We start from the raw sequence: 12,237 nt of genomic DNA on the forward strand, positions 1-12,237 counted from the left end.
ATTTGAGCAAACAGTGAGTGAATGTAGATTCATTAGCTGGCTTGCGTAACACAGGCTTCAGACCTGATCAGATATCTCAACAACGGACGCGTTCTCTACGTTGATCTCCGCAAATAATAAAGCAGGTAGTATGACGCATTTGTGAGTGGGATTTATTATGACTACAACAGCCACAAAGGCCCTGGTGGGGCCACGGATCGATCTTCCGTAGCATGTATGTGTTTTTAAATTGCTAGCTCGTCTCAAGTTACCTAACAATCAACACTTATCTCAACTCCAAACCTGGTGCAAGATTGCCCTCTTCTTTAAAAGATTTGATTTCCGACCTTCGCTGTCTTTCCGACAATTGCGGTTTTCGCTTTGCTGTTCGGCCCCGTATACCAAGGTCTATCAATCTGTGGTTCTGATGATCCATTTTTAGTATACAGAGAAGAGAATCATGTTGGAACAAGAAACACAAGAAAAGAGGGAGAGTAAAATGGAACTTATATACTTACGTTAAATACCGCCACGACTTGTGAGACCTCTTCCAGAGAACAAGTGCGTAAACCATGATAAGCATGACGAGGGTAGTCTCTCTCCCCCACACAACACCTCCGCCGTCTACGGCGTGCTTCTCTCTCTTCATCAAGGCTTTGTAATATAAGCACACCACTAACCCCATCAAGTGTCTGCGTCACCATGATTCCTTTGAAGTCGATCAGATCCATCATAACTCTGACTCTAGGATGGGCCATTTTCGTCCGCTCAGAATTCCTCCACTTCTTTCTGGAAATATTCTCTGCTCCGGGCGAAGTGTAACCCAAAATCGCCGGTGGTCCATTCTCGAAAAAGAATTCCAGTCCTGTGATACACACAGACCCAGGGTTATCATGTGAGCCGCAATCATCATGTGCAGAAACCGCAATGTAAAGCACCCGAGAATCGCAGTCTACCACCTCGAGGTGCGTATCTCCAATCATGGCATTATGGTAGTAATGTAAGGCATCACCGCGATAGTCGAGCGGACGGGGCCCCCCGGAGGCTAAAGCCAGGGCTGTATCCCGAAGCCACCGGAGCGCCTCCCAAGATTTCAGCTCTGAGCGAAACCATTGGCTGCAGGTGAGATGGCAAGTACAGTGGTACAGGAGCCTCCAATCGAATCCATTGCCTTTTGCTGTGTCTATCAAGTCTCGCACGACTGGCCAAAGAAACCCGCGCTCTGCGTTCAAGTCGAAACGTGTCTTCCAGAAGGCTGAGCTGCTGAAAACCGGAGCTACCCCGCGTGATACCTGGCGGAGATGAAGTACGTCTCGCGTGGGCAATAGAACAGCGATCATTTCGATTAGTTCTAGTGGCAGTCGCTGGAAGAGGTCTGCAACGAATGGAGCAGAAGACATCGCCGGATGCCAGGGGCTCGGGAGTGCTTTTGCAAATCGCATGAGGTCATCCAGGTTGGCATAATCAGCCTGATGAACAAGGCCTTCTTTCACTGCCTCCCACATGTAAGGAGGCTTTAATCTCGTTGGTGTGGATTCATAGTGGCCACATAGCAAGGGCAGTGGCAAATATTCTAGGGCCTCAAAAACATAGCCCACATCGAACTCGGTGGGACTGAAATGGCTGACCAGGCGTCTCCAGCAGGGCTCATGGTACGCGTACAGATCGGTCTGGTCATGCTCGGGCATCCTCTCGGAAACCCATTCATCCGTCACCGCATCGGCTGGGATACGGACTGCAGGATGAGAAGGTGCCAAGCACAAGGGCACCGTCACCCTCACACCTGTCGAGGAGCAGTAGACTGACGGATGGGTTAGAGGGATGGGGGGTAAAAGATCCCAAGGAAACTGGGGGTAGGAGTCAAGCTCCAACTCACCTGCCCGGAAATGCTTTGCCCAGCGATGCAGCCCATCAATCTCCGTGCCACAGACGATGCAAGTTGCCTCGAGAGCAGCGAAGAACATGGCATCAACGTCCAGTAGATCTTAAGACAGTGGTGTGCAACTGGTTTTGAAGATGTATGCATTCAATTTACCTGATGAATCAACCCAAACCCCTCATTTATTGTCTGTCGTACCTGTCTTATTTCTAGAACTCCGGTAATGCGTCATATTCATGTCAGCCGGAGTTCCCCTGTTTAAATTAGCAGAACATATATAGAGATAGCATAGCTCTCTCACAATGGATCCAATTATCATATCTAATCTACATATTCTCTTCGGTGATCATCTGCTCACTCTCATCCTCAAAGCTGATTAGCATTTCCTCTTCCTCTTCCTTCTTCTCCTCCTTCTTGTCCTCCTTCTCATCCTTCTCCTTCTCCTTAACCACCACTGCCGCCCGCAAATTCGCGGCGCGGGCCCGCTTCCTCCGCGCTTCCTCTTCCTCAGCAGCAGCGGCCTTATCGAGGCGCTCAGCCTCGGCAATCTTCGCCCGTAGTCAGCCCTGGTCCCCTCGCCCTGAGTAGGAATAGGAATAGGAAGCAGCAGGCATTACTTAGCTTACCATTTCTTTGACCGAGGCACGCCCAGACTCGAACTTCTCCTTCTCGGCCTTCTTCGCCTTGATTTTTTTCATCTTCTTGCGCTGAAGCGCGCGAGCTGAGGTCGGGACCCGGGGGGCCAGAAACGTTCCTTGCTGAACGAAGATGGACTAGAATGTAGTGTGAGAATGGGAGTATTGTTTGTAGTTGTGCTTCGGGACATACTTGTTGCGGGGGAGACATGGCGGTTGGTGGTGGTGGTGGTGGTAGTGGTAGTATGAGAAGATGTAGTTGTAGTACTGATGCTGCTCGACCCATACTCTGTCAGTAACGCCCAGCCCATAACTATAATAGGATGAATAACCGCATCATACATACATACACTCTTTGCAACGCGAAAGGTAGCCAAGGAGGGAAAGGGGGATAGGAGGAAGAGTAGGTGCAGACGAGGAAGTTCTTATTTATACTATATATCGGTCCCACTTTCATCTTGAGTGTTAGAACTAAGTGGTAGCGAGATAATGTTCTCTGGTATCAGTGAATTGTTTGCAACGGTGTTATTGTAACGGACGTAATATTGTAGTTTAAAATGTGGTACTTTGTGGGTTGTTCATATCGAGTGTTACGACTTTCTTGGTGGGTAGGTATTGTCTTTCGTATGGAGTGTTGTCCCCAGAACATGAGTATATGTTGTCTGGAGTGTACTATGTATATAGGAACCCGCGCATATGCAAACAGGCCAGCCTGAGGTGTCTATCCCTCTTCGTAACCATCCATCTTTGTGTGATTTCCTTATAGTTATAGTAACCCGGCCATGACCCTCGTCAAGGCCTCATCTTCTGCGTTCAATGCCTCGATTCCTGCCCCATCAGGCCCAGTAACGTTCCCATTTCCTGCTTCAGGCACCTCAGCCTGCGCCCTAGGATCAAAGTAGAACCCACCCGCCATTTCAAAGAAACTCGTCAGATCCTCGCAGCTTTCCTGTTGATCATCAACCGCTGCGTTCCCTCCTGCTGCTGTTGCGGGCCAGTACGCGGACACCGACACTGACTGCTGATGAACGGGGTGGAATCCCGAAAGTTGGTGCTGCGGATGTGGTGGGTAGGGTGTATCCACCGGGGTGAAAGGTACGGCTGCAGACATGGTCGTAGATATTGAAGGCTGTCGCTTGGGTGTCTGGTGTGGGTGTTGGTGCTGGTGCTGGTGCTGTAGCTGAGCTCCAGCTTGTCGGGGAGACTTAGCTCCCAAGTTTGAGCGAATCAGTTTCAGATTCCGGATGATCTTCTGCAGACGGCGGGATGTGCGGGCACGAGTGGATGATCTGCGGACCATGTCGACGGCTTTGTAGAATTCTGGACGACAGACTTGGCTGAATCGGGAGGGGGCGTGGAGTACAGCAAGGAACAACGCAGCGAGGGCTGAGATGAGGAAGTAGTTGAATGGCTCGGGACGTTGGAAGTAGATTTCTGAGACGCGGCTGAAGAAGTCGAGCATGTGGACGGTGCTTTTCGCGGTTTCGACGGCGATGGATGCACTCGGCACGCTTTCTTCGATGCTCTCTGTGCTGAGGAGGTATTGTCTGTAGACGAGAATGCGCAGCTGATTCGCCTGCAGTGCTAGTAGTACTTGAAGCATCATCATGCTGTCTGTCTGCGCATTGGGTGCTGTGGAGGATGATCGCTGCGACGGGTCGAAGCGCAGCTCTGGCGGGATGGATTGGATCCATTGCTGCACTTGAAAGTCTAGGTATGAGCAGTAGTCTGCCGTCGCGGCTCGAGGGCGCGTGCGCCAGCCGACCACAAGGCCCCAGATTTTGGAGCTGAGTCGTGCGTACGAGATCATGCAGGTCAGGTATGGCGTCGAGGTGCCCGGCTCCGGTAGGTTCGTGTCCATGTCGGAATCCTGGATGGCGAACGGCAGACCCGTTCCGAACGACCATTTCCGATCGAGTACGTACATGCACCAGAACAGCCGGCTGGCCCATGTTCTGTGCAGTTCGCCCGGAAATACACCCCCGGTTCTCAGCCATGTCTCCTGACAGTGTAGGCCGAGTTGGACGGCGCCCCGGACAGCGGACCCGATTGTCCGCCACGCAATCACTTCGTCGTCGCGGTAGGAGTGGAAGATGGACTAATCTGTTAGCTGGGGCAGCAGAAACTTAAGGACTCAACGCACCACTAAGGTCAAGATAAGCAACTCCTTCATATCCACTTCAGGGACCTTGTACCGAGAAGCGAACTGATCCTCGACGCTGTCTGCCAACCAGGCCGCCCTTTCGCTGCGACCGTGAGATTCCGCTAACAAGGCTGTTGCTACAATGATTTTCAACACCTCCACGTCCCGAGCAAAGAACCAATCCTGGTCTTCGGTTTCAGGCGAACGTGTCTCATTGGGCTCGTCCCTCTCATCCCGGAAGTACTCGACCACGTACGCGCGCACGCTGTCGAGGTCCACGCACGGGTAGATCAGGCCAACAGTATTCTCATAGACCGTCACCAGTCGCAGGGTCTCTGTGAGACCCATACACCGAAGAGGGTCACCGGATAGGGCTTCTGAGTCTTGGACAGGTGCTGGGCTCGGCGCTGCTGCCGAGTCGGTTTCATCCGCATCGCCATCGCTGTCCTCCGATGCCTTCTGTCGCGCAGTAAGGCCAAACTCGGCACTAGTAGGACCGACGTAGCTGGGAGATTTGGGACGGTTCAGAATCCGCTGCAGTCCTGTATTCACCGATGCCGAAGAAACAGTCGACATGGAGGTGGGTATGCTAGTATTGTTCGCTGGAGTGGTCACCGATGTTGATTCCAGGTGACGAAGACGAGCGGCCATGGCTCGCATTTCTCGCTGAAGGGATGCAATTTGCTGATCGACGGTCTGCAGCCGAGTAGACAATCTGTCATACCTGTGTAAGTAATAATCTCCGGCTGGCCAGGATAAGAATTACCTCTCATCTTTGACAGGATCCTCGACCGAAGGAGAAGCCGTGCTAGCGACAACGTGAGCATTCGGCGCGTAGACGCAACGAACATTGTCCCTGGCACAGCGGGAGCAGACAGGCTCGCCGCTACATTTCAGCTTCCGTCGCTTACACTCATTGCTAAGGGGGTCAGTCAGGCCAAGAAACCATCTGTGGAGGATTAGCGCACCAAGCGACCTGGGTATATTTGGCGCGCTTTTTGCTCCGAGGCGGTTCCGGAGTGTTGCTGCCTCGCTTAACTGAGTCGCAGTCCATGGGGTTTTGCTTTAGCGAGCAGGACACAAATAGATCGCGTTAGATCGAATGTCTCATTCAGCACTCCACTAGGGTAGTACAGAATTGATTGATTCCGACGTATGCGTTGGTGCACGAGAAATGAAGATGGGGTTCGGAAACACTGCTGGAGGGAGGCGCAAACTTTAAATTTCATTCCGAGCAATCCGAGGTCGGCGGAGCGGAGTTTCTTTCTTAGCCCCAGGCCACCACATTTTAGACACACCGGGTCGGCTGTACTATTTTATTGATCATGACGCCAATCGACCGGGCATAAGGCTGATAAGACTATCGTAACCCTGTGGGTCGTGCGGTAGCTAAGTACCTGTATTCGTAACACGATCACTCAAATCCATCCAATATATATCATTGAAGTACCAGATCCCCCCAGTATGTGCCAATCCCAGCTATATATGTACATTGTAGTCGTCATTCATGTCCAAAAATAGTACTACCAAGTCTTAGATGTGTGCATTACGACAGCAGTCGTTGCCGACCACCCGCGAAGAGACGTTCTTGTCGGATGGCACATCCAACGACGGATTAGCGGTGAAGAAATCCGCAGGTCGGATCATCAGCTGGAAGATCTCAACAGGCCTAATCTAGTTAGCATGCTGCCATAGTAGATAGTATAGGGAACACTCACATCACAGGCCAATCTTCTACACGAGGATTGTGGGTAATGCCAAAGGTGCTCCAAACCACAACATCTGTGTCCACCACGGAATCACCTCGCTTCACTGCGTCCGACACACCCTCGATTTCCTCCTGACTCTGGAGCGTGTACCGGCCACCGGCATAGAGTTCGCCATCGCGGTACTTGGTCACCCACACGTGGTGCTGAGCAAATTGTGCGCGTCTCGCTTGGATGGAGTTGGGATCGGCCAGTAGTCGTTGTGTCGCCAGCGGAATGAACTTGTATCCAACGGGCTTCTGACTGATCGGGTTCTTCTTGTGAGGATTGACCATCTTGACAGTACGGTTAAGCTCCGGCGCGGCATCGAAGAAGCCAGCGCGCTCCATGGTCTCTGTGTTGACCTTGTAGAAGTTGCCATTCGGGTTGGTGACCGCGTTCATGGGCACCGGATGGGACTCTTCCACCTGCACCGAGTTGTTGGGCCCGTCGATAGCAGGGTCGATGCGCACACAGAAAATGTGCTGGTGATTCTGGGCCAAAACGCCGCCACTGACGACGTTGCCGTACTCGCTGACCTTGCCAGCGTCGATGTTGACCACGTTCAAGATACCAGTGGCGCGCGACTCGACCGTGATGCCGCCCGATTGGTCGAACTTGTAAGCAAAGATGTACTCGTAGTTGGCCAGGGTGATGATGAACTGCACAACTAGTTCCCGGTGACGGGTCACCACTGCGCGACCGGTTCGCCAGTTAGAGTGCTTCCAGCCAATACCGTTATCCTGCTCATGCAAGCAGATGGCGTTGGGCATCTTCTTGGCCGTACCATCGGCACCCGTCATCACAGCATCAAAGTACTTGATAACACCGAGGCAATCGCATCCGATCGAGAGGTTGTTGGCCATATTTCCACCACCACCATCACCAAAGTCGAACGCCTGCTTGCGGTGGAACGGAGGGCGAGGATCGGCATAGGGTACAGTCTATCGAGTCAGCTAGTGATCCATGCTGTGGGCCAAATGAACTTACCATCTCACTAACACTCAGTCGGTAAAGCACACTGCGGCCATCGTACCAGACGTCGTGAATGGTAGCACCCTCGCGGGGGTTGAAGGCCACGCGGAACCGCCACTTCTGCCACTCTACGAGCGACTCCTCGGTAATGCGGAAGGAAGGACCTTCGGGTTGAACCACGTTCAGCGGCTTCAGATCCTTGCGTGTACCACCAGGAAGCAACTCTGGCACATAGTCCGAGTCTTTGCAGTGACCAATGATGTCTCTCTTGAAGGTCTGCTCGGTCAGACCCTCACCCTTACCACCTGTAGCGGGACGGTCGACCCGGATGATCTCCTGGGTAAGCGCATCCATGACAGGAATGAGGGGCAGAGGGTAGGAGTAGAAGTTGGCATCAGGGTTGTTCTTGCGCGTATCGGTGGCAAAGCAGAGGCCCTGGAAGTAACGGCGCTTCTCCTCAACGTAGTCCAGTCCACCATATGGCCAAGGCTCGATGACGACCTCAAAGCCTTCGGGGAGGTCGAAGTCGGCTAGGGCTTTTTGGAAGAGGGGGGAGGCGAAGCAGCGCTCGACCAGGGTATCAAACTCGCTCCTGAAGACGCTGCGTTAGTACTCAGTTGTCCAAAAGGTTACTCGAGATACGTACAAAGTCAAGGAAGCATGATGCTCCTTTCCAACGACACGATGCTGTACACGCTGGCGTGTCCCAACATCGACCACAGATTCCTCAAAAGAGGGGATGCGGTCGTTACCAATCACATCATACTGACAGAGGGCCAGACGAGGCGGACGAGGAGAGGTTGGACTCAGACGACCAGAGTGCTCCAGAGCCAGAAACTCGAGGAGCTGTGCTTTGGGAGGTTCTGACAGATAGATCTCCCGGAAGTCAATGACTGTGTTGGGGTGCTGTGCGATGATGACATTGCGAGCAATGTTGGTCTCCTCTTCGGAGAGGATGGCAAGGGGATGAGGAATCATTGTGAAGGGAAGTGAAGATGAAGAATGAATGAAAGATGAACAGCACAACCACACGGCTGGGGGAATATGCGGGGGAAGCTGAGCTCATATGTATGAACCCTGGCGTATGACTTTCCATTTTGGGTCTGGTGAATTGTCTCGGAACCTCGGAATGGGCGGAATGAGAGCTTACCCTGGCCTGAAAGGTACAATTGGGGGAACCAATGGCGGAACCGCTCCGGGATAGGCGAGGACCGATTGGCTCCCGCAGCCGATAAACTCGTGCTGGGCGATAACATATCGCTATCGGGCAGTGATAAGCAGAGGGGAAGCTGTACAAAGTATGATGACACGGGATAAACAGCCAAGCAGCCCTACCCATTGCAAATACGAGTATGTAAATTAGGCATGTGATCGGACAGCTAATAATTAAGATTATCTATCGTTAGTATGGCATGATCCAAGACATCTATCATAGTATTTACAATCGTCAAAACATGAACACCCACTCGCCAGTTATTCGGGTATCAGCAAAATCAGAAGATGCGTTCCGTGCTGGGCTTCATCCACATCACCTTCTCACACTGGTGAGATGCCCGCCAGTTCTTGATTTTCTCCAAATCCCATCCGGAAGATAATCGCACCGACGAATCGCCCAGTTTCTTCTTCGCGCCCAGCCGCATCGTGCGAACAAAGACACAATGTCCCGAGGAGTCGTATGTGAAACTGAGGCACTGGGCATGTTCATGGCAGGCTGTCTGACAGGCTTCAAAGGAGCCGTGGGCCGGTGACTCGGGAGGTTCCTGCCAGCCACCCCAGTCACCGTTGTCCCAATCGGACATATGGTCAACGGTTCCCAGCTTCAGGTATTCCATCAGATCGGCGTAGATCAATGGGCGCTGGAATGACTTCGTTAGTGGGATGCTAATGGATAGGAGGCAGAAAGCTTACAGTGCGATCCCGCTGGTTTTCCCACCGCATCAGCCCAGTCATGTCCGGCAACAGTGTCTTGTGCATACTAATGACTGGCTGGCACCAGTAGGCATCGTCAAACGGGATTCCATGCAGTGGATGGGGATTGAACATGGGCCAGAAGCCTGAGAGCTCTACGCCCTTCTCATGCAATGCCCATCCGAGTATCGAATCACCACAGCAGTCCGCTTTAACGATATCCTCGTACTGTTCACTCAGCGTGGGCTGAATGTACTCTCCGTGAGATCCAACTTCTCTGTACACCAATTTATCGACAGCTGCCGTGGAAAGGACGAATCCTGAGCCGCCGTAGGCGAAGTAAGAAACTTCCTTATCGTTGATCCGCCGTCCCGGGGACGGAGAGCCCATATACAAGGGGGTATGTGGATCAAATTGATCCAAAAACCGGAACATATTATCCCAGACCACGTATGTATCCGATTCCAAAAACACGAACCAATCCGCCGAAGGGTTAATTTCGTGTGCGCGCTCTACCATAGGAAGGAATTTGAAGCGATCGAGCCTCCATCCTTGCGGCGCCGCCACAATCTTGTCATCGCCTCGCTGAAGCGCATCGTAGGCCTCGAAGTCGGAAGTGTTGGCTCGGAAGGATTCAGGAAGGGCGGCTAGGATGTCGTGAACACGATGTTCTTTAATTTGCGACTCTCGATCGGAGACGATGATGAGGTTCGGAATACAGCGAGTGACGCTGGAGATTTGCGCGTTGACGCGATCGGCCGGTTCGGAGGCGCCGATTTTCAGAACAACCTGGATGCGCGAAAGCAGGTAGGCAGGGAACAAGTCGCAAAGCTGATCATCATTTTTGACGGGGTTCTGCACATGCGGGAAGCGGGAGGTGGTTTCCCATTCCCAGAAATCGGGTTCGCCTGGGTGCGAGTGGTGGCGATATAACGATGTCGGGTCGAAGGGGGGCGCACCGATTTCGAGTTTGAAAACCGAGGCAGCGACCACGACGAAGAGGATCAAGGCGAGGATATTTGTGACCTTGCGCGATGGGATCGCCCAGTAAGGACGGCGACGGGGGACGGGTTCCCGACCCATTTTGTGTGACGTCAAATGGGTAGGCGCAGAGAATGTTGGATTAAGGATAGCACTGGATCAGGGATAAATGCGCAAAATAGATCGTAGGCGATATGTTAAGAATAGATGAGGCTGCGAGATACCAAGTTAAAGCTGAAGTACTCGAGCATCAGGCATAGCAGCAGTTCCAAATCCAGTATTCCGTTCAGCCAACGCGGGAAGAGACAATCCAGTGAGGGTAATTGTGACGCATGGGGGATGAGGGTAGAGTCGACAGAATCGTGGCACAAGAGAGACGGGCAGAGACGGATCAATAAAAAAACAAAAAAACGCAAATACAAGGTAAAGGGGGGAGTCAATGGAAAGGTATAAGAGGCACTTTGGGGGGATGGAGATAAAGTAATTTCACGGCGGTGGACTAGAGTACAAGGGCAAGAGTGAAGGAGACCCTGGTGCTGCCTATCAATCCACGCCGCCAAATGAACCACGATGGGTCCCCGAGGAAGTTAAACGGTGCCAATAGGGCTGGCAAACCTTGGCAATATGCCGGTGACGACGATACCCTGTTCACTTTATAGATTTATTTCCTTACTGTCAATCTCAATATTTCTCCGTCTCATTGCCCTTATTTTTACCACCATTTCTCAGTCTGAATACTACTCAGGCGTCCTACTCGAACCAGTACTTTGTACTAGTTGACAAGTGAGTAGTACGAAAGTGACTGATGATGGCATCCATAAATCCAATCCGGGCAACGGTGGTGCCCGCTGCCCCACTCCCATGTTATGATTGGCTGTTTTTACCCCACTTTAAAGTCACTGGGAACAAATCAACCAATCAAAACTCGAGCAGTAAAATTGCAAAAGCCCGTGACGCGATGACGGCACCGTCGGAGAAGCAAGAGGAAATTTCGGGACGCGCCAACCCATGGAACTTAGAACTTACCCTTACTTGTCAGGGTAGTATTTTTCTCTGCCATAATATGTTCCCTCTCTTTCAACGATGATCAACTTTTCTCAACCTTTGGAATTTCGCCATCTCCGCTATAGTGTTGGGATAATTCTTCATGTCCAAGTTCATGAAAAGATAGCTGCGCACGGTGAACCCAAACAAAACCCTGTTCCTTCCCTGCTAGCGTGGTGACTCGATACAGGGGTTCGGTGATGCTATCTATTTGAGTGGATCCTCTCTCTGCCTTTCAGGGACGGGCATTAAAGCCAGGAACGGTACCAACCCCTTTAAATCCTTGGTCGTTATCTACCCTAGTATCTACTATCAAACTAGTATGGACCCAGATAGATGTTTGGTCTGTAATTCTAGATCGCAATGGATCCTTGGGAATTATCTGTTGCGGTCATGGACTGTAGCACTATTGTTTGAAGGGGGTGGGAATACCACTACGACATGGTTCCGATCGTCGCCTTAGGCAGTCACTACGGATTGACTGAGTGGTTTTGTTTGTTTGGTTTAGTGTGCCACCGACCGTGTTAATTATAGTAACCCTACGAGGGAAGCACATGGATCGGGAGGGACTCCGAGCATAGTGCAGCAATTTCCATAACCAGTCGAGTAATCTCCGAAGCTCATGGGAATTAATTGATCATCTCATTTACTTTAACCTCCAATCCCTCTTTGCTTTCCCTACTACCCCACCACGCCATTGCTCATATTATTCTCTCAGCTCATGGCTTCTGACATACACTACTAAGAACGAAGGAAGCCTAGCGATGGTGCTTTGACAGCTCACAGATCCTGATGAATCCCGTAATTACTTCTGACGCGTCCTTTGGGGGTCTACTTGCATTCAGTGGGAAATGATTACAGAAAGTCAATAGCGCTATTGAAAGACAATGCACAACGCCAGAATACAGCGCGAAATCCAACTTGATAAAATAGACCTTTCAAATTACA

General features: G+C 51.6%; 5 protein-coding genes across 5 annotated transcripts; all 5 read right to left on the bottom strand.

Moving 5' to 3' along the window:
• Positions 1–265: 265 nt before the first annotated feature.
• Positions 266–1,943, bottom strand: AKAW2_40130A (F-box protein; the record flags this gene model as incomplete). Its single annotated transcript, XM_041688427.1, has 3 exons — positions 266–403; positions 498–1,780; positions 1,856–1,943. The coding sequence occupies 3 exons, from the start codon at positions 1,941–1,943 to the stop codon at positions 266–268; spliced, it is 1,509 nt and encodes a 502-aa protein (XP_041542213.1).
• Positions 1,944–2,184: 241 nt separating this feature from the next.
• Positions 2,185–2,556, bottom strand: AKAW2_40131A (uncharacterized protein; the record flags this gene model as incomplete). Its single annotated transcript, XM_041688428.1, has 2 exons — positions 2,185–2,406; positions 2,485–2,556. The coding sequence occupies 2 exons, from the start codon at positions 2,554–2,556 to the stop codon at positions 2,185–2,187; spliced, it is 294 nt and encodes a 97-aa protein (XP_041542214.1).
• Positions 2,557–3,259: 703 nt separating this feature from the next.
• Positions 3,260–5,296, bottom strand: AKAW2_40132A (transcription factor domain-containing protein; the record flags this gene model as incomplete). Its single annotated transcript, XM_041688429.1, has 2 exons — positions 3,260–4,591; positions 4,637–5,296. The coding sequence occupies 2 exons, from the start codon at positions 5,294–5,296 to the stop codon at positions 3,260–3,262; spliced, it is 1,992 nt and encodes a 663-aa protein (XP_041542215.1).
• Positions 5,297–6,169: 873 nt separating this feature from the next.
• Positions 6,170–7,710, bottom strand: AKAW2_40133A (putative copper amine oxidase; the record flags this gene model as incomplete). The annotated part of the gene is made up of 3 exons (XM_041688430.1): positions 6,170–6,305; positions 6,355–7,325; positions 7,372–7,710. The coding sequence occupies 3 exons, from the start codon at positions 7,708–7,710 to the stop codon at positions 6,170–6,172; spliced, it is 1,446 nt and encodes a 481-aa protein (XP_041542216.1).
• Positions 7,711–8,849: 1,139 nt separating this feature from the next.
• On the bottom strand, positions 8,850–10,347 carry AKAW2_40134A (glycosyltransferase family 31 protein; the record flags this gene model as incomplete). Its single annotated transcript, XM_041688431.1, has 2 exons — positions 8,850–9,212; positions 9,265–10,347. 2 exons carry the CDS (start codon positions 10,345–10,347, stop codon positions 8,850–8,852), a joined length of 1,446 nt encoding a protein of 481 aa, XP_041542217.1.
• Positions 10,348–12,237: the final 1,890 nt, after the last annotated feature.

Source organism: Aspergillus luchuensis, chromosome 4 (assembly GCF_016861625.1).
Source record: "Aspergillus luchuensis IFO 4308 DNA, chromosome 4, nearly complete sequence".
Lineage (NCBI taxonomy): Eukaryota > Fungi > Ascomycota > Eurotiomycetes > Eurotiales > Aspergillaceae > Aspergillus > Aspergillus luchuensis.